This window comes from Oreochromis niloticus, linkage group LG3 (assembly GCF_001858045.2).
Source record: "Oreochromis niloticus isolate F11D_XX linkage group LG3, O_niloticus_UMD_NMBU, whole genome shotgun sequence".
NCBI classification, from domain to species: domain Eukaryota; kingdom Metazoa; phylum Chordata; class Actinopteri; order Cichliformes; family Cichlidae; genus Oreochromis; species Oreochromis niloticus.
In genome coordinates this window covers 36,633,137-36,661,119 of record NC_031967.2, presented here as the reverse complement: position 1 = coordinate 36,661,119, position 27,983 = coordinate 36,633,137, and the positions used below count along the sequence as shown (strand labels likewise).

At 39.5% G+C, this 27,983-nt stretch overlaps 2 protein-coding genes across 11 annotated transcripts in view; both read right to left on the bottom strand.

Annotated features, from left to right (window-relative positions):
• The window catches only part of LOC109196861 (zinc finger BED domain-containing protein 1-like), a 2,399-nt gene extending 2,352 nt beyond the window's left edge, over positions 1 to 47 (bottom strand). The window contains exon 1 of the mRNA XM_019351363.2: positions 1 to 47. This exon is cut by the window's left edge and continues 1,168 nt beyond it. The gene's annotated coding sequence lies outside the window, so the exon portion shown is untranslated.
• Positions 48 to 1,986: 1,939 nt separating this feature from the next.
• Positions 1,987 to 27,983, bottom strand: part of LOC102083182 (zinc finger protein 708) — a 40,394-nt gene continuing 14,397 nt past the window's right edge. For 5 of the 10 annotated variants that reach the window (XM_019351367.2, XM_019351369.2, XM_019351368.2 and 2 more), the window contains one exon: positions 19,302 to 22,078. In XM_019351367.2, coding sequence (XP_019206912.1) covers positions 20,886 to 22,078 — 1,193 coding nt within the window. In that variant the 3' untranslated portion in view covers positions 19,302 to 20,885. The other 5 variants (XM_025900703.1, XM_019351370.2, XM_013265413.3 and 2 more) reach the window with 4 other exon arrangements.

Genomic DNA, 27,983 nt, shown 5'->3' with positions numbered 1-27,983 from the left:
GCTACCGTCCTGCAGCTTTTAGACGCATCCTTGTTCCGACACACCTGAATCAAATGAATGGCTTGTTATCAGGCCTTTGCCAAACTTGATGGCATGCTAAAGAGGTAATCAAACCATTTGATTCAGCTGTGTTGGAGTAGGGATACATCTAAAAGCTGCAGGATAGTAGCTCTCGAGGACTGGGATTGAGCACCCCTGCGCTAAATAGTTAAATATTCTAACGTAATTAATTCCAAAATTTAATTATCGCAATTAACGCGTTAATTTCGACAGCTATAATATATATACATATATATATATACATATACATATATATACATATACATATACATACATATATATACATATACATACATATATATATATACATATACATATATATACATATACATATATATATATACATATACATATACATATATATATACATATACATATATATATACATATACATATACATATATATATATACATATACATATATATATATACATATACATATATATATATACATATATATATACATATACATATATATATATACATATACATATATATACATATACATATATATATATACATATATATATATACATATATGTATATATGACATGCGGCGAGTGCTACGCTGTGGGCTCTTGCTGAATGAAGCTAGGACAGCCACTGATGTTTCTTCATTAGTGAGTTTTCTTGCATCCACATTTTGGCAAATCCAACACTGAACCAGTTTCACGAAACTTAGCAAGCAGTTTGCTAACTGTAGCATGGGAGATGGGTGGTCTCGTAGGGTGTCTTGCATTGAAATCTGCTGCAATGACGCGGTTACTGCGTTCACCAGTTAACCTCCTCGACATGTCAATGGCTGTGAACAAAGAGAAACTTGTAAACAACTCATGAAAGAATAAAGTTACGTTGGAACCAAGCACACCATTGTTTTTCTTGTGACATTATCAATAAGTTTGATGTGTCACATGGCTCCTCCTATTGAAAAAACAAAAGTTGTATCCAAGATGGCCAACTTCTAAATGGCCACCATGGTCACCACCCATCTTGAGGAGTTTTCCCCCTCACATATACTAATGTGCCACAAACAGGACTTTAATATCACCAACCATTCCCATATTATTACGGTGTATCCATATAAATGGCCCACCCTGTATAATGTGGTGGAAGGTTAGGATTTGAGAACTCACCTGTTAATAGAATAATGGATCAGCCTGTGACAGCTGTGTTTAAGACTGCCAGCTGTCATTAGATGCAGTGAATTGTTTCTGAGTTGTATGGTAGGTAAATAAATACCCCGTGTTCAACTATACTTGTCTTGGTCTACCTCACTGTAAATCCAGCCTCAAAAGGCCATCCTGTTACACTGCACATGGCACATGACAACACAGTTACAGGGAGATTTGGATTGTAAGTGTGGTCCTGTGATAAATGCTGCAGTTCCACTGTAATTATATGAAATTTCAACTATACCATTTGAAATTGCATTTTACTTTTACAGAGAAAATGAAAAATGATTATACTGACATAACTTTTAATAATAGATTGCATTTATATAGCGCTTTTCGGGACCCCTCAAAGCGCTTTACAATACCACTATTCAATCACTCTCACATTCATACACTGGTGAAAGCAAGCTACAGTTGTAGCCACAGCTGCCCTGGGGCAGACTGACAGAGGCGAGGCTGCCATATCGCGCCATCGGCCCCTCTGGCCAACACCAGTAGGCGGTAGGTGAAGTGTCTTGCCCAAGGACACAACGACCGAGACTGTCCGAGCCGGGGCTCGAACCGGCAACCTTCCGATTACAAGACGAACTGCCAACTCTTGAGCCACGATCACCTTACACATTTAAGTAATGTTTAAGTTCACAAAAAAATATACATTGTAACTGTTATATATCTTAATAATTATAGGATACATTTAATTTTACACATATAGCCCAGTTAAAATGACACAAACTGATGAAATACAATAAAAACATTTTTGATGCAACATAAAAATGGCAGGGTTCTTTTTCTCGTCATGCAGCAAAACAGACCCACATCATGTTTTAAGACAACAGAAATAATTCAAAACACATTTTAAATAGGTACCTTAGAGAAACAGCGCTGCATTGACTTCACTAATTATCTCATGATGAACAGCCAGATAAGTAGCAACAGGTCTTTCAGATCGACCCAGAAGGTAATCTGTTTAGACACTCTGCTTCTCTTTGTGATCACATGGTAATAATGTTTGGTCTGCAAGATCACATAGATGTTTCCACAGAACAGATAAAGTCAATAGTTTTTGCATGATTTCAACATAAGACAAACGTTTCTTCAATTCGATCTTCACTGAACAGTTTTGTTATACATGCATAGATTTCTAGTCCTTGGTGCATCAGTGGCCTCTTAATCATTAATTTAATTTAGGTTTCTAATAAATAGACATTAAAAATGAATAAACATTTATGAAAACAACAATCACAAGCTTCCGAAAAGACTCTGCTGGTTTTTATTGAACAGTTTGATTAAAAATCTGAACATGTAAAAGGTTAATATCAACAATTCAGAGAAAATCTTTCTACATGCTGGCTGCCAGCTTAAGATAGGCATGTCATTTCTAGCGGTGTGCATATCAATATTGAAATATCTCTTCTTCCGATACCAGTAATTTATGTTCTAGAATCGATTCTGATATTAAAATATCGATATTTTAGTACTTTGGGTATCATTCGGATCTAAATTGGAAGGAACTACTTCCTATTACGCCTTTCACAGTCATATGCGAAATACGGCTGTATAAATGTGTCGCAACCCCTGGCGTGCGCACTCACAACAATGGCTGAGCGTAAACAGAGTCATGTGTGGACATATTTTATCTCCACGAACAGCCAAGACGCGGTTTGTGATACATGTGGCAAGAGAGTGAGGTGTTGTGGCAACACCTCTAACCTCGTCAAACACCTCAGAGTCAATCATATCACGGAATATGATGAGCTTATGTTGAGGCGAACTGAAGAGGAGGAGAGGGACAGGTGCCGCTAGGGCGAGACAGGCGTCTCTCGCAGAGTCCTTTAGTGCTGCAGGCAGGCAACATGCTCAAATAGCGCACAATTTCAAGTTTTTTATTTCTATAGAATGATAATTCTACATTATTAAGCAACATGAACAAGTAGTCTGATGTCCTGTAATCATTATTAAGCTATATTATTACAATTACATAATACAATTATATATTTTTTCTTGATGCATTCTCAATCATCCAGGAAAGTAAATCTCCAAAAGTTGATTCTGTTCATCTGGATGTAGTGTTTTGTGGGAGAAACGTTTCGTCACTCATCCAAGTGACTTCTTCAGTCTCAGCTACGTAACTGCAGTTTTCCCCAATCTTAATATAAACAGTACATTTGCATAATGACTGAAACCAGCCCACTGAAGGAGCAACGGGCTGGGAGGTCAGTTCCTTAATCTTAATTATGCAAATTCTCATGACCATTGATCAACAACCACTGACCAAAACCTTGATCAGTGGTCTTTGATCAGTGGGTTATTGATAACAATGTCATCTGCAAACATGATAATCCAAAAAGACTGTTAACTTGTCTTGCATGTCAGCCTGTCCATCACAACTGGAAGCAAGAAGGGGCTCAGAATTGATGTAATCCCACCCCCACCTCCAATCAATCTGTTACTGCTACCACACATTTCACCATTCTGTCTTCATGTCCTGCACCACCAGATCCACAAAGACATAGTGAAGATCTGACAGTCTCCATCAAACCCTCAAAGCAAACATCACATCTGTAAATCTCTTTCCATTTACTTGCTCATTTTACCTGGTCCTAAGTCTTTCTAATTCTTAGCTTGCTCAATGCTGTCAAAGTTTATCCACACTTGCTTTCACCAGAGAGCATGTAGAAGGTCATAACTGATATAACGAACTTTCTCACAGTAGCATTGAACAGGAGATTAAAGCTGAATTCTGTCAAGCCTGATCAAGTTTTTAAGTTTGACCAGGCATACAGAAGATTTGTTCAGATCAGCTGTGTTTCTCACTGTGGCCAAAAGAACTCTGTCAGAGTACTGTCACAATGGTCTGCCAGTTTTGTTACAGAGGGACACTTTGTCAGTTGAACAAGTTTGCATTATGGATATAAGACTTTCCACCCCACTCAGGTTTCAGTGTTTTAATTTTAAGATGGTTGATATCTTTAATTTTTTTAGATGATTAAACTAGCAAAAGACTTTCCACACTGACCACAAATGGTTTAATTCCAGTGTGAATGATCTGGTGCTTTTTAAATGTGTCTATATAAGTAAAAGCCACCACAGTGATCACAAAAAAATTATTTGACTCCAGTGTGGATGAGTTGATGTTTTCTTAAATTACTAATATGAGTAAAAGACTTTCCACACTGGCCACAGACAAATGATTTAACTCCAGTGTGGATGAGTTGATGTTTTCTTAAATTACTAATATGAGTAAAAGACTTTCCACACTGATCACAGCTGAATGGTTTAACTCCAGCATGGATTAGCTGATGATCTTTTAAGTGACTTCTATGAGTAAAAGACTTTCCACACTGATCACAGGTGAATGCTTTAACTCCAGCATGGATGAGCTGATGTTGTTTTAAGTGACTGTTGCGAGTAAAAGCCTTTCCACACTGATCACAGCTGAATGGTTTAATTCCAGCATGGATGAGCTGATGTTGTTTCAAGTGACTTTTGTGAGTAAAAGAGTTTCCACACTGATCACAGCTGAAAGGTTTTACTCCAGCATGGATGAGCTGATGTTCTTTTAAGTGACTTTTGTGAGTAAAAGAGTTTCCACACTGATCACAGCTGAAAGGTTTTACTCCAGCATGGATGAGCTGATGTCCTTTTAAGTGACTTTTGCGAGTAAAAGACTTTCCACACTGATCACAGTTGAATGGTTTAACTCCAGCATGGATAAACTGATGTTCTTTAAAGTTCCTTTTGTGAGTAAAACACTTTCCACACTGATTACAGCTGAATGGTTTAACACCAGCGTGGATAAGCTGATGTTTTTTTAAGCTTCCATCCTGAGTAAAAGCCATTCCACACTGTTCACAGCTGAATGGTTTAAATCCAGTGTGGATGAGCTGATGTTTTTTTAAACTGTGATGCTGAGAAAAAGACTTTCCACAACGATCACAGCTAAAGGGTTTAACTTCAGCATGGATGAGCTGATGATCTTTTAAATGACTTTGCTGAGTAAAAGACGTTCCACACCGATCGCAGCTGAATGGTTTAAATCCAGTGTGGATGAGCTGATGTCTTTTTAAGCTGCTATTATGAGTAAAAGACTTTCCACAACAATCACATCTAAAGCTTCTGTCCCCACTATCGGTGCGCTGGTGTCTTCTGGCTTGCTTCATAGTGGTAAAAGTCTTTTCCACAGGGATCACAACTGGTTTATCTGTACTTGGGTGGGTTATTTTTAGGTCATCAGTGTGCCGAGGTTTTGGCTTGCTTTTCCTTCTTTTGCCTATGATGACAAAGAACCAAAATAGTGACATGCAGTTATGGAACAACAAAACCTACAGAGAAAAAAGAATATAGTTGGTTTTTTCCCTTGTTTTTTTTTTTTTGTTTTTTTTACTGTGTAAGAATATTCACTGCTATCAATACATTTTTCAAAAATGTCTCTGTGCAAAATGGGTTTAAAAACACAAACAACTGTGGGATACTTTCAATTCAATTCAATTCAATTCAATTCAATTTTACTTATATAGCGCCAAATCACAACAAAAGTCGCCTCAAGGCGCTTCATAGGTACAGAGAAAAACCCAACAATCATATGACCCCCTATGAGCAAACACTTTGGCGACAGTGGGAAGGAAAAACTCCCTTTTAACAGGAAGAAACCTCCGGCAGAACCAGGCTCAGGGAGGGGCGGGGCCATCTGCTGCGACCGATTGGGGTGAGAGAAGGAAAACAGGATGAAAGACATGCTGTGGAAGAGAGACAGAGGTTAATAACAGATATGATTCAATGCAGAGAGGTCGATTAACACATACTGACTGAGAAAGGCGACTGGAAAGGAAAAACTCAATGCATCATGGGAATCCCCGGCAGCCTACGTCTATTGCAGCATAACTAAGGGAGGATTCAGGGTCACCTGGTCCAGCCCTAACTATATGCTTTAGCTAAAAGAAAGTTTTAAGCCTAATCTTGAAAGTAGAGGTAGTGTCTGTCTTCCGAATCCAAACTGGAAGCTGGTTCCACAGAAGAGGGGCCTGAAAACTGAAGGCTCTCCCTCCCATTCTACTTTTAAATACTCTAGGAACAACAAGTAGGCCTGCAGTGCAAGAGCGAACTTCTCTAATAGGGTGATATGGTACTACAAGGTCATTAAGATAAGATGGGGCCTGATTATTTAAGACCTTGTATGTGAGGAGCAGAATTTTGAATTCAATTCTGGATTTAACAGGAAGCCAATGAAGAGAAGCCAAAACAGGAGAAATATGCTCTCTCTTTCTAGTCCCTGTCAGTACTCTTGCTGCAGCATTTTGGATTAGCTGAAGGCTTTTCAGCGGGTTTTTAGGACATCCTGGTAATAATGAATTACAGTAGTCTAGCCTGGAAGTAATAAATGCATGAACTAGTTTTTCAGCGTCACTAAGCGACAGGATATTTCTAACTTTAGAGATGTTGCGCAAATGGCAGAAAGCAGTCTTACATATTTGTTTAATATGTGCGTTGAAGGACATGTCCTGGTCAAAAATGACTCCAAGGTTCCTCACAGCATTACTGGAGGCCAAGGTAATGCCATCCAGAGTAAGAATCTGGTTACATACCATATTTCTAAGATTTTCAGGGCTGAGTACAATAACCTCAGTTTTATCTGAATTAAGAAGCAGAAAGTTAGCGGCCATCCAGGTCTTTATGTCTTTAAGACATTCCTGCAGCTTAACTAATTGGTGTGTGTTACCTGGCTTCATGGATAGATAGAGCTGCGTGTCATCTGCATAGCAGTGAAAATTTATGCTATGTCTTCTAATGATGCTGCCTTATTGAAGTGTGAAGAGGACTCTCCATTTACATGTACAGGCTGTCATTTTTAGCATCTACATGAATGTTAAAATCACCCACAATAATTATTTTATCTTACTGTTTGTCCATGATTTGCACCGGGGTAACAAATTGTCACAGGATCAGTGCTGTGCCAAGGTAGCACAAATTTGTGCCCCCTGCATTGTGAGCATTCGCTGGGTACGGACTGCGGATCCAGTTTACTCTGCCTCCATTACAGACGATTAGACGTGGAAGTAGGGATGTTTGAGTTTTGTGATAAAGCAAAAAATGAGTGGCATTACATTACCATTCAGTTTGAGAGTTACAACAGAAAATTATATATTTATTGTTCTCACAAGGTACCGGTAGGGATTATTTTAACAAACAAAGGACATTTTGCCTGATAATTATTTTTATTCTCCTGTAACTTTACTGTATGAAGAGCTAAAACCTCCAACATTTCAGGAGTAGTTAGTCGTTATTTTCTAGTCTTTGGCTTGGAAGGAAGTTGGTTTGGAAGCATATTTGGCAATGCATCAACGTCTGCTTTGCGTTTGTGTGCAAGCCCCATTAAAAAACCTGTCTATTATTCTAGCAGTGTGTGACAAAGTGGCTAGGACTGAATTCATTTACCATTCATCACTTGTATATATTGTTATTTTGTGGTCTGTTATCTTATATGGTAAATGGTAAATGGCCTGTATTTATATAGCGCCTTACTAGTCCCTAAGGACCCCAAAGCGCTTTACATTATCCAGTCATTCACCCATTCACGCACACATTCACACACTGGTGATGGCAAGCTACATTGTAGCCACAGCCACCCTGGGGCGCACTGACAGAGGCGAGATCCATCAGGTGCTCCATCAGTTGCAAAACCAATAGACTAAAAAACACCTTCACGTGGACTGTCAGAACTTTTAAAGCAAACTAAGAACGCGAACACACTTCTTCCATACAATAACTCTCTTGCTGCTGTTCATTGACTATGTTGCTGCCATCCTATGTGCAATATCTTAGTCTTTCCTTGTTCTGTGCAATATTTTGGTCATCCCTTTTTTTGGTGCGACGTTTTACCCCCTGTGCTATATTTAGGTCTCTGTAAAAAAAAAAGTCTTGGCTTTTATAGCAGATAACCCCCTGAAAATATTCTCCAGTAAATAACAAAAGGAAGAAAACCACGAATCAACATCTGAACATTACCTGATGCTGCTGAACTGAAGTAGAGCAACGTTGAAGAGGTTTTATTAGAGACATGCTAAGCTTTTTGCAATTTGCCATCGTTTATAAAAGTTTAAATTTCTTCAGTAGAAATGAGCAGAAATTAAGCTTTCTTGTCAGAGGGCACTTTAAAAAAACAAACAAACAAAAACACTGGGCAGCAAAACTGTACACATCGGTAGACTGATGCATGATAGGCAAGCAAATAATGCAAAAAACAGATTTTTTTATAATGGTAAACTAGTCTTGAACTACACTGAGAGAGCTGTGCAGCAAGTGTGATTAGTGGTGGAAGCAAGACAGCAAATGCAAGAGGGAATTCATGACAACATTTATCAAACATGAAGCATAGTTTTGATGCGCTTTTGCTGCTGGTTCAGTGAATTTAGTCAGACAGTGATACAACCTGTAGTTTCAGAATCTGTGAGATGTCGGCTTTCAGCACCAGACGGCAGGTCGACGCGTTATATTTAAATCTTTTGACGGAATCTGTTTGCCTGCTCTTTAATCATTATTGTGTTATTCAAACTACAATACATTTCAATCAGAGAAATTTATTTTTTTAAACCACCCCTAGATAACAATTTAAAGCTGTTCTGCAGCAATGGAAGTTCATCAAGCCTTGAAACCTGGTGCAACTAACTGCTACAGGTGTTCCAACTTTTCTGAATTACTTACAAACTGCTCTGTCTGCACAAAAGCAGTGTTGGAACACACTGTGGTACCATATCCTGAAGAGCATCAGTTGAACATTATTGTACTGCAGAAAGTGATGTTTTGCCACAAAAATTGTGAGGAACAAGGCAGTTAACTCTAGAAGAGAAAAATTGCAAAGAAAGTCAAGGGGTCAATGAATACAGTTTCCTTCACCATTCAAAAGCACTCAGAAACTGGGACAACTCTGACAGGAAGAGGTCTGGCAGACCCAAAGCCACAACTGAATACCAGGACAGGTTTCTGAGATTTGACAGGTTGTGTGATAGCTGAGTCACAGGACAAAAGCTTCAAGCACAGCTAAATAGTGGTCATAGTAATCAAGTGTCAGTTTCAACAGTGAAGAGAAGACTTGAGGTTTGATAGGATGAGTTGCAGCAAGAAAGCCAATGCTGAGACATCAGAATAAGAATAAGATCCGTATAAGAGGTTTCCCTGAGCCATGAAACACTGCCATTGGACTACGGAAGACTGGAAGGTATAATGAATCAAAATTTGAAATCTTTGGTTCATCACGCAGAACTTATGCAGCATATATGGAAAGAACTTTCTGAAGAATATAAAGAATAAAACAGGTGTGTTCAGCTGTTTTATCTGCCAGACCTATAAACTGATTCCATGATTTCTTTGTTTAACTCCAACTCCTTATTTATACTGTGGTTTCATTTCAGAGTGAAATGAAACACTAAGCTACATAATTTTCAATTGAAAAAAATGGAAAAATTAGGGTGTTCCACCACTTTTGACCGGTAGGGTATGCTTCCACTCAAAGGTTGGACACACCCTCTCTTTTAATGGTTTGGCTTTATTTATTTTACTAATTTCTACTTTATAGCTATATATGTCAAATATATAAAGCGAGATATAAGGAATTATGTGGCAAAGAACACAATAATGAATAACTGTAAAATATATTATGTCTTATATTTTAGACTCAAAGTGCAGGGCTCGCAAAATCGCTAGCCCGACGTCCCGGGGCTAGCGAATTTTCCAGTCAGGCTACCAAAATCTATCTCAGCCCTGCCCGTCGGGCTATCATAGAAAGGAAAAATATATGTCATTGGTTTTGCATTCTTTCGGAAATGTAGCTGGGTAATTGTGTCATTGGCATCGGGGAACCACTGTCAATATGTGACATATTGAAATCGCGTTTGAATTTGCGCTTGTTTTTTGCTTTCACTTTGCGATCGCGCTAACTGTGTATAGAGAGCGACAGTACTGATTGGTGAGTGACGATTAATTGCGCACCAATTCCTCTGGCATCGTCTTATCACTCATTAGCAGAGATGGGCTGTAACGCGTTACTGTAATCTGATTACTTTTTTCAAGTAACGAGTAATGTAAGGGATTACTATTGCAAAAACGGTAATTAGATTACCGTTACTTTCCCGTAGGAACGCTGCGTTACTGCGTTACTAAAACCGTGATTTTTTGCGAGAATGTCTCATGACAGTGACGTAAGCGAGTGCGACGTTCGTGACAACAGCTGTGTGCAGATCAACAATGGATAATATATCAGTGCGGGAGAGAGTATGAGCGTGCAGCATTTAAAGCGTAGAAGTACTGACCTTACTTTGAGTTTGATTCCATAAAAAGTGACAAAAACATTAGTGTCCGTTGTGCGTGGGAAGAAAACTTCTTTTTACAGCGAAAAAAACCCCTAAACTTCCAAGCAAGCACCGAGTGCGATACGACGTAATGTGAAACTCACAGAGAAACTCGCGGATTCTTCCACTGACCGCCGCGGCACACCTGCACCAGGGCAAACCTCCGCCTACCCCACTCCTGCTTTACAGGTGAAAATAGGGCAACAGGACCGCTGAGTCTTTGATTTTATTTATTTTCTGCTGTGTTTTACTTTCATCTATTTGAAAGAGTGAGTGTAAACACAAAAAAATATTTTATTTTATGTGCTGGAATGTGCAGAAAATAGGTTTAAATGTTAAACAAATTTCTTCCAGTCAGAGAATGTTGCATATAATTAAGTTTTTGCTTGATGCATAAAGTTAAAAGATTTGAAGTTTTAAGTTTTGTATGAGTAGTAGTTTGAAGTTTTAAAAAGAGACGTTTCCATTTGATTACATTTTGTATGATGGATTATGCAGAAAAAGTAGAATTGGGCTGAAAGATCTATCGCTTTATCACCTATTTAGGTTGTAAATTGTGTTTTTAAAAAGTAACTAAGTAATTAATTACTTTTGAAAATAAGTAATCAGTAAAGTAACAGGATTACTTTTTGAGGGAAGTAATCAGTAATTAGTAACTGATTACTTTTTTCAAGTAACTTGACCAACACTGCTCATTAGCTTACTATTCAAACCTGACAAGTGAAATCTCCCACAGCAAGCTTAAACATGTGAGAGGTTGATTGCGGAGAGAATCGCTGACCGTTATGTGAGTGCGTGTGTAAAAGCAGCAGGATATATATTTTAGTTCTGCAGAGCCAAATAAGACAAGTCAGGGTGAAGAAGGGACAGCCAAAGAAAAGCCTACCACAAAACGGAAAAGTTATGACAAATCAGACTATGAGGGAAAAAGAAAGTGCAGCTTTATGGTTTCATGGACAAAAGAATTTCTGTGGCTGGAATATGACAAGCTAAATAACCAGGGGTGCACATAAGTGGTCCGCAGGTGTGCATTCGCTGTCAAAATAAAAAACGCGCACCAGATAAGAAGTTGCAACACGCGCCTCCAGATTTTCTGGAGGAGGACAGACATTTGTTTAGAACTCTTAAAGATGTCTAAGAAGCAATTACTTTGGTGTTCCTCCACCTCCAAAGAAATGTCAGAAGGAGTCCGAACCGCAAAAGAAGCGTGTATTCTCGGAAAAGTGGTTGCAGGAGGTGAGCTGGCTTCAAACAAATGATGAACGCACAGAGATGTGGTGCAGAATATGCCGTGAAAATCCCACTCTAGCGGACAAAAACAGTGCCTTTTATATGTACGCAAACGCGCGTTGCAACTTCTTATCTGGTGCACATCTTTTATTTTGACAGCAAATGCGCACCTGCGGACCACTTATGTGCATCCCTGTAAATAACATAATGTTCTGCCGGGTGTGTTGTTGGTTTTCCCTCGATTTCTGAGTCGACAAGCGCCTTTGTTACTGGGACCAGTAATTTTAAGAAAGACCCCCATTAGAACCCATGAGAAATGCAAGAAATGCATTATTCCTCAGTCTGCAATATCTTTCCCAGAACAAACACCAATTGCAAAGAACATACTAAAAATAAACCTGAAAAATCTGTTTAGAACAGCGTATATGTTGCAAAGAGTGAACTACCATTGGCAAAATTTAGCAGTCTTTGCAAACTTCTAAAAAAATGTCCTAGATCTTGGTTCCACTTATCTCTTACCCGTGACTTCAGTGGAAATTTCAAATTCAGGACCTGACACAGACTGATTCATGTTCTACACAGTTCTTACAAGTTGATAGAAATTTCTGTTCAATTAGAACCAAATATTTGAGTTGATGATTGTAATTTTTATACAATGTTGTAATTTGCGTTTCAACAATTTTTTGATTAATGTTTTGTTTCCGTTACAATATTATACTGTAATGTATAATATTGTAACGGAAACAACAGGAAACAAAACATCAATCAAAAAATTGCTCTCTTTTTTATTCAGGCTACTTAAATTTATTTTGGGCTACCACAAACTGAAGAGTGCCTCCCCGAAGGGCTACCAGGGATTTTGAAATTTTGCGAGCCCTGAAGTGACATCAAATAGATATTCATTTTTCCATTCAGTGTGGGTATGTACCACAAATATATATTTTTTAAACAGAAGCAATGTTTTTGAAGTATTTCAGTGACAAAAAGAAAGATAAAAGACAAACACAAAAAGACAAAAGAAAATACTAGTTGCTTTACATTTTTTTTTCTTCAGCAATGATTTGTCCCACATTTGGTATAAACTGGCAAAATGCCAGTGTGTGCAGAATAAATGTTATTATTACTAACAATACTCATAATAACAACAGCTTAATGTCTGTAGAATAACGGTGGTGATTTTATTTTTGTCACCTTTTATGAAGAACCGATGTTTCTCACTGCAGTGGCTGAGCTGCTCCTCCATCAGACTCTCCTCCTCCCGTCAGTCGCCTGTGTCATCAAACAGATCTTTATTTTTCTATTCAGTGATTTATTGTACGGCACTACCGAAGAGCATTGTATTGTATAGAATTATTCTTCCTCATACACTCAGTACCAACATTAGAATCAGATTCAGAGAAACTCTATTAATCCCAGAGTGAAATTGAGTTGTAACTCATATAAAATGAGCCTAGAAACAGTTATGATGGATCAATATCAAAACAAATAGAGAGATATATAAATAAAAAGCAAAATTATTGAAAGCAAAATAATTAAAACAAATAGTAAGATTAAACAGAAAGAAAAAGAAAAAGAAACTAAAGAACATTACGAAGACAGGGAGCTGCTACAACAGGCTGCCACTAGAATGGTGCCAAGTTAAAGACACATTACTGGTTGGTACCTGAAAGTTTATTCTGCACGTTTTCAGTGGGTGAAACTTTCGTCACTCATCCAAGGTGACGAAACCTGTCAGAACAGAATCAACAGAATCAACTTTGGGGGATTTACTTACCTGGATGACTGAACACGCATCAAGGCGTATTACTGGTCGGTGATTCTGATATTAATTGTGGATTATGTTGTATTTTATCCACCTCATAAAATCGTAATTTTCAGTACACCACCTTAATAAGAAGTAAAACAAATAGCTGAACTCAAATGATTAAACATTTAAGTCCTGAACTACTGGAAGCTCCAGGTAGAAAAACCGAGATGTTAAACACAAGGAAAAAACGAAAAAAAAAAAAAAAAGCTAAGAGGGAGAAGCCCTGCAGACAGTTATAGAGTTAGGCAACCAATGTAGTTATAATGTACTCACTCTGGATCCCCTCTCAGAATAACCCGACCTAAAGACCCACCAGCAGCAGAAGGAGACACGTGGGCTTTGTAGTTGGACTAGGATTAGTAGAGACAGTGGGCTATCTGACCTCCCAGTATGTTACTGGCTACCTTGCAGAGAAAACAAGCTGTGTGAGCCACGAGAGCGTTTATCTTTCCAATCACTCATCAGAAACAGAAACGCGATCTGCCGGAGACCAGAGGAGAAGCAGAAAGGAAGCTCAGCACAGCCACACGATCTTTGCCGTAGCCGGCTTGAAAATAAAACCTAAAGTTCCCTTTGGAAGACAACAAGTATGATGACTGTAGTTATACTCTTTATTCCTTAAGCCAACTTTCTGCTCTTTACACGCGCCGGGAGCTGCTCCTTCTTCTTCTTCTTGTTTGATGGCGGTTGGCAACCAACGTTTCTGGTGCATTACCGCCACCAACTGGAACAGAACAATAAAACATGTTCTACTGTCTCCTATTGAAAACATGTCTTATTTTCATGTACCATGTTTCCCCAATTTAAAGAATGTATTGTTAAACCTTTCAGATGTTTATTTCATCCTTCCTTTCTTTGAATCTTATAAACCCACCGGTCAGTTCTTTCTTCTTCGTACTGTTTCTGCCATCTCACATTGACCTTTTTTTAGTTACTGATTTCATTTCTTTGCTCAGCTCCCCACTCACTCCAAACCAAACACTGCATAACATTTAAAACTATTTAACATTTATCAATTAAAAATGTACTGTCAACTGTCAATAGAGTAATTAGATGGAGAGGTAGGCCTTTCTTCAGACAATGAGTAACACAGCTGATGTTAAAAGCTTTTGAAATCACACAAAGCAATTTTGCGGACTCTCCAGAGAAAACTGATCTCTGCAACTGCTTTACTGGCTCGCATCACTTTGTCCTAGCAGTGCTCTTTGGTACGGTCCTCTTCTCTTGCCACAAGCTTCACGTGAGGGTGTGTTGTTTTTTTTTTGTTTGTTTTTTTTTTTGAAACATTGCTCTTTGAGAAAAAAAATTATGAACTCACAAAGAGCCACTTTTACTCTTCAGGACAGAAGACTCTGCATTTTGATCTAATCGAGCACACCTGGGGAGAGCAGTGGCTGAATGAAATGTTTGATGGAAAAAAGAATTAAAGTGTTGTGCTGCTAAATTCTGAGGTTCAAAATCAAAAATATTTATATAAGAAAATGCCGAGAGGAGACCAGCAGTGAGCTGTACAGCAGAGGTTTCAATTCAGTTTTATCTATACATTGCCAAATTACACCAACAGTCACCTGGAAGGGAAAAAATGTTAGTGACAAAAAAAGCAGGCAGAAAATAATTTTCCAGGTCAGAATAAATCAAATTACTCAATTAAAATATTTGGTTTTACTTATTATTTCAGCTCTTTTTGGTCTTCTTACATCAGTGACAAAGTGTTTATAGGTATCTGCAGGACCATAACTTCACTGTTAAGCTCAGTGTTTATAGAGAGGAGTTTATAACTCTTCGCTTTTCTCAAAGAAAAGACAGAAAAATTCACGGGGAAACGGCGCTCCACGCAATATGTGGTTATTTCCCTAAATTTGCGCTTCTCTTTTTCAGTCACAGTGCTTTTACAACATTCACACATATTTGTAACGCGAAGGTCGCACAACATGTGCGACAGGTAGTACCAAAAGGGTGGTCCTGCCACTCGTAGCTGGTCCAATTGGTGGCACCACATGCACTGGCTCCATTGGGGTAATGAGATGTGGACAATAGTAGAAAATCAGGACCACAAGCTGAAACTGACTGAATGCTATCAGAGCCATTCATATATCTTCACAGGGTGTCAGATATCTGGAAAATCCATGATCCAATATCACATGTTGACAAAAGTTGTCTCACTGCGTCACATAGTGCTCAGAGTTGGAGCAGTAAGGACAATACACTTGTAGCTCCTGTGGTTGCTGCTTGATGGTGAAGGGAACTCCAGTGTGGTGACACCTCCTGGCAGATCTGCACCATGGAGAATGATTGCGGAGATATTTGGCCTTTCTGTGGGACCCTATCTGCTTTACCAGCATCTCCGAGGATTTCAAACACAGATTTCTGTATCCCCAGCTCATAGTCTAACAACTGTGGGGATGTGGATATGTTGAGGGTATTGCTGGGATTTATTTTTTACCTTTAAGGCTTATATCTCATAATTAGCGTCACATATTTCTATTTTGTCTTTTATTCTAAACAGTGTACAGTTGTATAGTCTTGGATTTACTTGGATTCACTGGCAAACAAACATTGAGAGGACACCCTCACAGCAATGTGGCCTCAGCCATAAATCTGCTCTTATTTAATGCACTCTTCCCCTGTCTTTAAATCTACAGGCTAGACTGGAGCACAAGACGCATTTGTCACGGTAATGGCAGCGTTGCTTGCAAAAGGATCATCTCCAAATAAGGAGATGCTTGGAAAATTATAGAAGAAGAAATAAATTTTTCACCTTAGTAGACTCTTTATCACACATAATAAAAAAGTGTTTACTGCCTGTTTGTGACAGCCTATTGTCCCTCAGCCAATAAAAGGAAGTCCATGGCACCATGTAAAACTAATTTGAAATTCTAACCGTTTTGATAATAAATTGGGAAAAAGTATAATGGGAGCACATTTGTCTTCTCTCGTTAAAAGAACCTACAGTACAGTTATCTTTTGAACTCAGTTCTTATATCTTATGATAGCTTTAGCTAGCAGCAACCCACACTGAAGCTCAACATGGCCACTGTTTCCAGGCTGCTCAAGCATTACCAGTAGTGCCTGCGCACACATGCATGCAAGCTCCTTAAAGACTCGTGTGATTCATGTGGATGTTCGGAGCTTCCATCACTTCTGCTTTATATATCCATAATGTTTATTTAGAGAATACAGTTGTCTTGAGTTAGTATTGTCATTGTACGGTTTTTACTAAGCTAACTACCTTAAACTCCCACCGAAATATGGGAAAAAAACCACACAGTCATGATGGTACTAAGTGGGAGGCAGGACACAGGAGTCACAGACAGGGTAATAAACTCAAAGAGCCACCTTTATTGCTGTAGGAAAAAAAGTACTCAAACAAAATACAACAATACTAAAAAAAAAACCCAACAACAATAAAACACTAGAACTGGAAGTACAAAGGTGGAGCGCAGGGAAACGGCGCTAACGGACGTTACACAAGAATGAGCAGAGGAGGACACAGGACTTAAATACACACATGATAACAATAGGAGGGAATGCCGCTGTAAGTAATACAGACTAACAGGATATGGAAGGCAAAAGTGAACACACCGAACACAGGCAGAATGCTAACCACTGGCTCAATAATGGTATATCGTCTTGTACAAAATGTGGTGAAGCCACTGTGGTGCATTTGTGGTGAGAAATGGTCCAGACGATGTACTCTAATAGTGGGCTTTACTGCGTGTAATGGAGAGGACTCCCTTACTACCACTTATATTATAGTTTCTATTAGGGCTGCACAATTAATCGTTAGAAAATCGCGATCTCAATTCATACTTATGTGCGATCTCATTTCCAAATGACAACGATTTTTTTTTTTTTCAAAAAAGAAAAAAAAAAAAAGACGAGGATTGTACTGCATTTTGATCCGGGACATAATCTGCATGAAAACAAGCGCTCACTCTTCCTGCGCAACAAATGACAAGGGCGGAGCCTTATACCACGTGATACAGAAGCCAGCTGGTTGCTAAAATTGGCAGGGATAAAACAACGGAGAGCACGTGAGAGATGACGAAGCTGTAAAGGCCAAGAAAGTGACAGGAGAAAATCCTCCTGGTCAACCACCCAAACATCAATAACGGGAACCGTATACAGCGTTTCCCCATAGCCGTCGAACTCCCGCAGGCACAAAGAAATTACGGAGGCTATCACTTATCACCTGGCTAAAGATATGGCTCCCATCAACACTGTGAAACGAGGGATTTAGGAAAATGATCAACACCCTAGACAAACGCTACACAGTGCCGTCCCGCAACTATTTTTCAAATGTTGCACTACCTGCTCTATACACGCAGTGTCGAGCAATGGTGGAGACGGAATTACAAGCAGTACAACATTTTGCGGCAACGACAAAATGTGAGACATTTATTGTTTTTATGTTCAGTCTCAACTGTTACGAAGTTGATGTGCAGTTAATAAGTGCAATAAATATTTATACTGGAAAAGAAAATCGTGAGAGAATCGTGATCTCAATTCTAAGCAAAAAAAATCGTGATTCTCATTTTATGCAAAATCGTGCAGCCCTAGTTTCTATAGCACTTTAGGAGCACCTTTCACTTTATTAAAAGCACCTTATCTAGCACTTTATTCAGCATCGCACTTTAAGCCTAGCACAGGAAGAACATTTGCACACAAGTTGAATTTTTCATTGAGTATTTATTGTGTATTTTAAAATCAGTTGGTAGCCTTTGTTCTAGATCCTGCTCCTCATCAATAAATGTGGTGGTTGTCTGTGAAGAAGACAGTTTGTGATTGAGAGCAAATAAGGTTTACCAGTAAGGATAACTAATGCTAGTGTGTGTGAAAGTCTAGAAATAAAGGTGGTGCAAAGAAGTGACCGTAAGATGTTATTACTCACCCTTCTTTCCCGTGTTCACTCCAGGGTGTTTGGGCAAATGTTTTCCTGGGGGTCCAGACACATTTAAAGGTTCCAGGAGAGGCCATGGGTTAAAGGAGAATGGGAAATCTTTTCTGCTTGGGTTTTTTTTGATGTTTTTACAATAAGGGGTATGGGTTTAAGGATAAAGTGTAAAATATTTATTAATATGAAAATGTATTTATATATATTTTTATTGAAGTTGATGTATTATATAATGTAGTGGAAGGTTAGGATTTGAGAAATCACCTGTTAATAGAATAATGCTTTAATCTGTGACAGCTGAAAGTATTTAAGACTGTCAGTTGTTATTAGATGCAGTGGATTGTTTGTGAGCTGTATGGTAAATTATATGAAATTTCAATTATTCTCTTGGCATTTTAATTATATTTATGCACAAATACTTAACAGTAGGTACACTGGAATAAAGGGGTAGCAAGTCGGTTTCTTACAGAGAAAATACAAAAAATGATTATAGCAACATAACTTTTAAATAATGTGTAAATAAGTTCACAGAAAACAAGAAATATATTCATTATAAGTTTTATATATCTTAATAATTATAGAATACATTTAATTTTACACATACCTTTGGTCAAAATGACAAACTGATGAAATACAATAAAAAACATTTTTGATGCAACATAAAAAAGACAGGTTTCTTTTTCTCATCATGCAACAAAACAGACCCACATCAAGTTTTAAGACAACAGAAATCATTTAAAACTATTAAATTTGGTTCTTTGAATTCTTTTGGCGGCAAAAAAAGACTGGACCCAGGGTGGTCAAAGCTCAAAAAATGATCTTTATTTTACATTCCCGGGAACGGAAACCTGAACACACGAACACACACGCTCAGGTCTGAAAGCAGCAGCAGCCAACATGGTTATATATATATTTCCGCAGCACGTCACACACTCTAAGTTTGGATCTTTGCAAAAGCATGCAGTTTCCTGTCAGCCTGCGACCTAGTTTACACTCACATCCCAAAAAAAACACATTTCAACACATTTCAAATAGCTACCTTAGAGAAACAGCGCTGCATTGACTTCACTAATTATCTCATGATGAACAGCTGAATAAACAGCAACAGGTCTTTCAGATTGACCTAGAAGGCAATCTGTTCAGATGCTCTGATTCTCTTTGTGATCACATGATGACAATAATGCTTGGTCTGCAAGATTACATAGATGTTTGCACAGAACAGATAAATTCAACATTTGCGTGACTTTAACGTGACAAACTTTTCCTCAATTCGATCTTCAATGAACAGTTTCTTTTGTGATGCGTGCATAGATTTCTAACCTTTGGTGCATCGTGGCCTCTTATTAAATTCTGTTTATAGCTCTGCTATACGTCAGACACACATAGTTTCGATATAAACAACTCCTTCTGTGTTACTAGTTCCGCTTTTCTGTCTGGTTTCCTGTGTTTTATTAATATGCCTATGCAGCTCTACCCTAGCTTCCTGTTTTTTAACTTCTCCTTGCTCAAGTCTCTGTTGCCAAGGCGACCAGTCACCCTCTGACCTAGTTTTCCTCACAGACCTTACTACAAAGTACAAAAACCAATATAATCAGAAAATAAGCACTAAGAATATCTGTTTATTCCTTAACACTCTTAATCATGGGTTTAATTTCGGTTTCTAGTAAATGGCCATTACATTTATGAAACAACAATCAGGAGTTTCTGAAAAGACTACTTGATTAAAAATCAGAAAATGTAAGAAACTAATATCAACAATTCAGAGAAAGTCTTTCTACATGCTGGCTGCCAGCTTAAGATAGGCATGTTATTTCCCTTCCCTTCATTCCTCTTCTCTCCAGAGCATACCTCCACCTCTCCAGGTTCTCTTATACCTGATTCCTATTCCTACTATAGATTACAATGTCATCTGCAAACAAGATATTCAACAGAGACTCTTAACTGACCTCGTATGTCAGTCTGTCCATCGCTAATGAAAACAAGAAGGGGCTCAGAATAAATGTAATCCCATCCCCACCTTCAACCCATCTGTTACTCCTTCAGCCATTCGGGAGGGGCTCAGAGTCGCAGAGCCGCTGCTCCTCCACATCGAAAGGAGCCAGTTGAGGTGATTCAGGCATCTGACAAGGATGCCTCCTGAGTGAGGTGCTCCGGGCATGTCCCACTGGGAGGAGGCCCCGAGGCAGACTCAGAACACGCTGGGGAGATTATATCTCTCGGGTGGCCTGGGAACACCATGGTGTTCCCCCGGAAAAGCTAGAGGAGTTAGCTGGGAAGAGGAAGGTCTGGGCTTCTCTGCTTAGGCTGCTGCCCCCGCGATCTAGCCCCGGATAAAGCGGAAGAAGATGGATGGATAACTGGGTGGATTAGTTGATGATTTTTTAATCTATCTGGAGTGCAAATGCCATTCCACACTGACCCCCGCTGAATGGTTTAAATCCAGTGTGGATGAGCTGATGTCCTTTTAAGTTACGTTTGGAAGTGAAAGCCTTTCCACACTGATCACAGCTGAATGGTTTAAATCCAGTGTGGATGAGCTGATGTTGTTTTAAACCGCTACTCCCAGTGAAAGTCTTTCCACACTGATCACAGCTGAATGGTTTAAATCCAGTGTGGATGAGCTGATGTTGTTTTAAGCTGCCACTCTGTGTAAAAGCCATTCCACATTGATCACAGCTGAATGGTTTAAATCCAGTGTGGATGAGCTGATGTTTTTTTAAGCTGCCACTCTGAGTAAAAGCCATTCCACACTGATCACAGCTGAATGGTTTAAATCCAGTGTGGATAAGCTGATGTTGTTTTAAACCGCTTCTCCAGGTGAAAGTCTTTCCACACTGATCACAGCTGAATGGTTTAAATCCAGTGTGGATGAGCTGATGTTGTTTTAAACCACTACTCCTGGTGAAAGTCTTTCCACACTGATCACAGCTGAATGGTTTAAATCCAGTGTGGATGAGCTGATGTCTTTTTAAGTTCCTACTCTGAGTAAAAGCCATTCCACACTCATCACAGCTGAATGGTTTAAATCCAGTGTGGATGAGCTGATGTCTTTTTAAGTTGGCATTCTGAGTAAAAGATATTCCACACTGATCACAGCTGAATCGATCAAATCCAGTGTGGATGAGCTGATGTCTTTTTAAGTTCCTACTCTGAGTAAAAGCCATTCCACACTGATCACAGCTGAATGGATCAAATCCAGTGTGGATGAGCTGATGTTGTTTTAAACCGCTACTCCCGGTGAAAGTCTTTCCACACTGATCACAGCTGAATGGTTTAAATCCAGTGTGGATGACCTGATGTTGTTTTAAGTGACCATTCTGAGTAAAGGTCTTTCCACACTGATCACAGCTGAATGGTTTAAATCCAGTGTGGATGCCCTGATGTCTTTTTAAGTTACCTTTGGAAGTGAAAGACTTTCCACACTGATCGCATGTGAAGCTTTTGTCTCCACTGTCAATGCTCTGGCGTCTTCTGGGCTGCTTCATAGTGGTAAAAGTCTTTTCCATCCGGTTCACAACTTGTTCTTCTGGAACTGGTTGGTTATTGTTTTGTTTGATGCTTTCCCTTCTTTTGCCTATAATGACAAAGAATCAAAACAGTGACATGTAGTTATAGAACAACAAAACCTACAAAGTGTACACATTATGACACATCCTTAAAACCTTAATTCAGTTTCAGTTTAACATCGTTAAAAGGTTAAAAAAAAAGTATATAGAGACACATTGTAGACACAAACAGAAGACATTAAACATATGAAAAGATATATGTGAATTATTTAGCAAAGAAAAAAGATAAATAATTCTAAATATATCTTATATTTTAGACATCTAAAAGTAGCCACCCTTTCCTTTGTTGACAGCGCTGCAATCCCTTGGCCTTCTCTCAATGAGCTTCATGATGTAGTCGCCAAGTGCAGTCGCAAAAAACATCAATCGCTAACAAACAAACAAACAAACAAACAAACAAGTGGCTCACATGATGACCGCCCCAGGAAAGGAAGACCAAGAGTCACCTCTGCTGCTGACGATAAATTTATCTGAGTCACCAGCCTCAGAAATCACAGCACCTCTGGTTAAAGCCTAGAGAAATGCCACACAGAGTTCCAGTAGCAGACATATCTCTATATCACCTGCTGAGAGGAGACTTTGTGAATCAGCCCTTTATGGTCAAATAGCTGCTTAGAAACCACTACTAAGGAAAAGCAACAATCAGAAGACATTTGTTTGGGCCAAGAAACACAAGGAATGGACATTAGACCAGTGAAAATCTGGTCTGATGAGTCAAAATTTGAGATGTTTGGTTCCACCCACTGTGTCTTTGGGCGAAGCAGAAAAGGTGAACGGTTCACACTGTGAAACATGGAGGAGGTGTGATGGTGCTTTGCTTGTGACATTGTTGGGGATTTATTCAAAATTGAATGCACGCTAAACCAGCATGGCTACTACAGCATCCCGCAGCAACATGCCGCCCCATCTGGTTTGTGTTTAGTTGCACCATCATTTATTTTGCAACAGGACAATGACCCCAAACACACCTCCAGGCTGTGTAAGGGCTAATTTGACCAAGGAGAATGATGGAGAGCTATGCCAGACAGCCTGGACTCCACAGTAACCTGACCTAAACCCAATCCAGATAGTTTGGGATCATATGGACCAAAAGGGCTAGCAAGTGCTCAAGACTGTTGGAAAACCATTTCAGGTGACTACCTCGTGAAGCTCATCAAGGGATGCCAAGAGTGTGCAAGGCAGTAATCAAAACAAAGGGTGGCTAGTGAAGATATGTGTAGCTTATTTTAGAGTTTAGGAATGTGTTAGATAGGATGTAGAATTATTGTAGAGACAGTGACACTGCCCTGGATGCAATAAAGGCCTGAGTGTGTCATGAATTTAGGAGTAGATTTCTAGGAGGCCCTCCCCCACTTTGAACTGTGAAAGTAAGACAAAGATACATGGGTGGGGGTCTCAGTATTTGTAACTGGATAACTTTGGTCTGAAAGGGAGATTACTTTTATGACCGGCAGGAAGTCACGTATACAGAGACACACATTAGGGGTGGGCGATAGAAACGATATACGATAGAAACGATATAAATTTGGCCAACGATAGAGATTTTGACTATACCGCTCTACTGCGATGTTGACAGAGGTGGGTAGTAACAAGTTACATTTACTTGAGTACGTTTTTGAAAAAAAATTTACTTTTAAAGTACCTTTTTTGCACGATACCTTTTACTTGTACTTGAGTACATTTATGAAGAAGAAATGGTACTTTTACTCCGCTACATTTGCAAAATTCGACTCGTTACTTTAAAAAAAAAAAAAAAAAAAAAAAAAAAAAAAGTTTAACCCATACGATAACATTCCGCCAGTGGAGTTTCCGGTAACGTTTTTACCAATGAGATGTGGCCATGCAGTCACATGACCAGTTTGAAACCATGGCAGACAGAGCAGCCCAAGTGTTTCAAAGTAGTGATGGTAAATTTGATTCTTTTTACTGAATCGAGTTTTAATGAGTCACTCACCAAAGTGAATCGGGTTTTTTGAGTCATTTGAGTCACTGAGTCAGTTGACCAGAGAGTGCAAAAAATGTACATTTTCACTCAAACTTAATTTGTTTCTCTTTTAATGTAAATCCTACTGCTAAGATCAGTGATTCTTAAAAAGAAAACAACTATTTTATATAGCAAAAAAGAGCAAAAGAATTTCTAAAGGGAACATTTCTTTTGTTTATTTTTATTTTATTAGTATTTTCCTTACATGTGTCAAATATATATTTTCTCATCTAAATGTCCACTGAGCTGTGAGCCAGGGGGCGGTAGTGCGCCTTAACATTGGTTGCCAACGAAGAAGAAGAAGAAGTAGCTGCGAGCCAGGAGGGAGGGGGTGAGTGAGTGAGTGAGTGATTCGTTCGCTCTATGATTCAGCACAGGAGGGAGGGGGTGAGCGAGTCATGAGTGATTCGCTCGCTCTATGATTCAACACAGGAGGGAGGGGGTGAGCGAGTCATGAGTGATTCGCGCGCTCTATGATTCAGCACAGGAGGGAGGGGGTTAGTGAGTCCTGAGTGATTTGCTTACACTACGATTCAGCACAGGAGGGAGGGGGTTAGTGAGTCATGAGTGATTTGCTTCCCCTACGATTCAGCGCAGGAAGGGAGGGGGTGAGTAGCTCAAATGTCTGTTAGCATGTTAGCAGAGCGTTGCTACTGTGAACCGAGGAGCTATTGTCTTGATGTGAGCTTCTACTCAGGGTTTTTTCTTCCAGTTCAGAGCAGAAATGTTTTTGTTAAGATACTGGATGTTGTGTTTTTCTTCACAATTTGAATTATGAGCTAGATATATTTCTACTAATGAAATTAGTTTGCTAACAGCAACAGGGATGAGTCAGTGAGTCAGTTGCTCTTGTGAATCATGATTCACGAGTCAGTAAAGTGATTCTCGAGTATTGAACTATTCGTTCATGATTCGCGCATCACTATTTCAAAGTAGCGACACACGGAAAGAAGAAACATGAAAACATGGCTATGCTAGAGCTGAAGAGGATGAACAGCATTTTCCTCACATACAAAGAATGTTTCGCTTAAAAGCTGTACAAAAGAACAGCTATGTTTTCAGTGAGAGCCAAAACAAACCAACTTTTCAGCGTTAAAAAACTCAGCTCGTGTAACCTGAGGAAACGGTAAGTTTTCTCTAAATATCTTTTTAGATGTGGTTAGCTGGATGTCAGTCTTATGTTACAGCAGCTGTGTCGAGCTCGAGCTGCAAGTCATATTTTCGGCGCTACGTTGTAGTGAGATAAGTTTGTGGGTGTTTTGTGCAGCTTCGGCTGTCCTGTTAACTCCTTGCTGGTTAGCCTATAAGCTAACAGCTAGCCTGGTTAATGACGCTAGAGTTCCACGCACATGCAAACAGCTCGTCTCTACTGCCAGGGTTCGTACACTTTGTTCATGGTCAAATTCAAGCACTTTTTAAGCACTTTCAAGGTCCCTTTTTAAGCTTTTCCAGCACACAGTCGCAGCAACTGTGACGTTCACTAGTAGAACTGACACACAAAACGACTACACTACACACTAACTACACAAGAAAACACACTAACTTGAGACTCCAAACATGATAAACATCACAAATCTCTCACGCATCAAAACTCTCTCTCTCTTTTTCGCTCACTCTCTCTCTCTCTTCCCAACAACCAAATACCACATGTTGCCGTATCATTTTTTGATTGGTCAACATGGTACATTTTTCCACCAATAGGGAAGGAGTGTTTTTTCTTTTTTCACTCACAAGCAAAGAGTGTTTGCTAGTGCACTCCATAAAAAACGCAGTTTTTACCGTTTCTTCCCGGAGTAAACGCCACTGTTTTATTCAGAACCCCCCCCCCCCAATAACATCGGTTTTACGTGACCTATCAACACAATTTAAAAACTGGTATATAGCTTGAAGTCCGCACGTTCGACCCAAGTTGAAATGGAGACTCTGGGTCCGTCGACCCCAGAGAGTTAATCAGAAAGCCTTAAGTTAGCTAGTTATGTATCGGGATAATGTTTAAAGCTTTCACTTGAGTAAATTAACTCATATTACTGCTAAGTAATGTTAGCTAAGTTCACAGCATATTCCGTAATAGCGCTGCCATACTGCATCACACTCAGTGCATTTCAATCATTTCTCCAGCGAGTTTGATAGCTAGCAAAATAATAACCATAATTTTAAAAAAATAGCATGTGTAACGTACGCGTACTGGAAAATTATTTACTAGGACTCACCTATCATGCAACTGGAGAACGCAAACTCCGCCATTGTTGTTTTCCATCAAACACTCATTAAAACAGCAACCTACAGGTATGTTAGCGCACTCATCCCCGACTGTCCGAGGGAGGGGCGGGGTCACTAAGGCTACGTTCACACTGCAGGCGAAAGCGCATCAAATCCGATTTTTTTTGACCCTATGCGACCCATATCCGATCATGGTATGATCGGATATGGGTATGGTATGGTATGGTATGGTGTGAATGGCACAAATCCGATATTTTCAAATCCGATCTGGGTCACTTTCATATGTGGTACTGAATCCGATACATATCCGATGTTTTAGAAAGCGACTGCTGTTTGAACGGTCATGTCGCATTAAATCCGTCTTTTACGTCACTGACACAAGACAGACGCCAATTATCAGCACCGGAGAAGCACCCGAGAACACATCGCGAACGCTTCCTGGCCATCCAGTGTAGATGTTAGTGAAACTGTTGGGAAGACAACGTGAACATTTTATTTATACTGTATAATCTGCAGATTCTGACAGAAATCTGCATATCCTTTGAAGCACCGCTCCTCTAAAACAGCAATAAGGATAATTTTTAATGTATTTACATTATTATGTAAATAACAAAATAACTTAAAGCAAAAATTGGGAAACGTAAAGTCCGAAGTCTTTATATTAAGGGCCATCAGTCAAACAATATTGTTTGCTCTGGGTCTAAACAGAGCGCGTTGTGTGTGACATCTTCTTTTGCGCATGCGGGCCGCTTTGAGCGTTCACACTAGAGCGCATTTGCTGTCGAATTTTATTTGTAGTGTGAACAAGCAGACAAAAAAATCGGATTTGATCAAAAAATCGGAATCAGAATCAGAATCGTGTTTATTGGCCAAGTATATGTGCAGACAAATACAAGGAATTTGGTTCCGGTAGATGGTGGCTCTCGAGCACAGCAATGTAAATCACACACAGACACACACACACATGTATCTATATATACATTACACATGCATACACATACATACACAAAGCTGTGTAAACCAACTATAAATAACTAATCTAAACGTATATACATAAAATACAGAAACGAAATGAGGTGGAATGAATACTACAGAATGTACATAAGGTGCAGTTGCAGTCTGGCAGTGGGAGCAGTGTGACAGGTCAACTGTTTAGAAGGGAGATGGCGAGGGGAAAGAAACTGTTCCTGTGTTGGGTGGTCGTGGTCTGCAGGCTTCTGTACTGTCTGCCAGAGGGCAGCAGATCAAAAAGTCTGTGTCCAGGGTGTGAGGGGTCTGTGATGATTTTCCCTGCCCGTTTCCTGGTTCTTGAGAGGTACAGGTCCTGGATGGAGGGCAGGGGGGCGCCGATGATCCTTTCTGCTGCCCGTACAGTCCGCTGCAGTCTGCTCCTGTCCTGTTTAGTGGCTGCACCATACCAGACTGTGATGGAGGAGCACAGGACAGACTCAATGACTGCAGTGTAGAACTGGATCAGCAGCTCCTGTGGAACACTGTACTTCCCCAGTTGTCTCAGGAAGTACATCCTCTGCTGGGTCTTTTTGAGGATGGAGTTGATGTTGGTCTCCCACTTCAGGTCCTGGGAGATGGTGGTACCCAGGAACTTGAAGATCTTCACAGTCGACACAGGGCTGTCTGATATGGTAAGGGGGGGCAGAGTTGAGGGATGTCTCCTGAAGTCAGTCCACTGTCATCTCTACAGTCTTAAG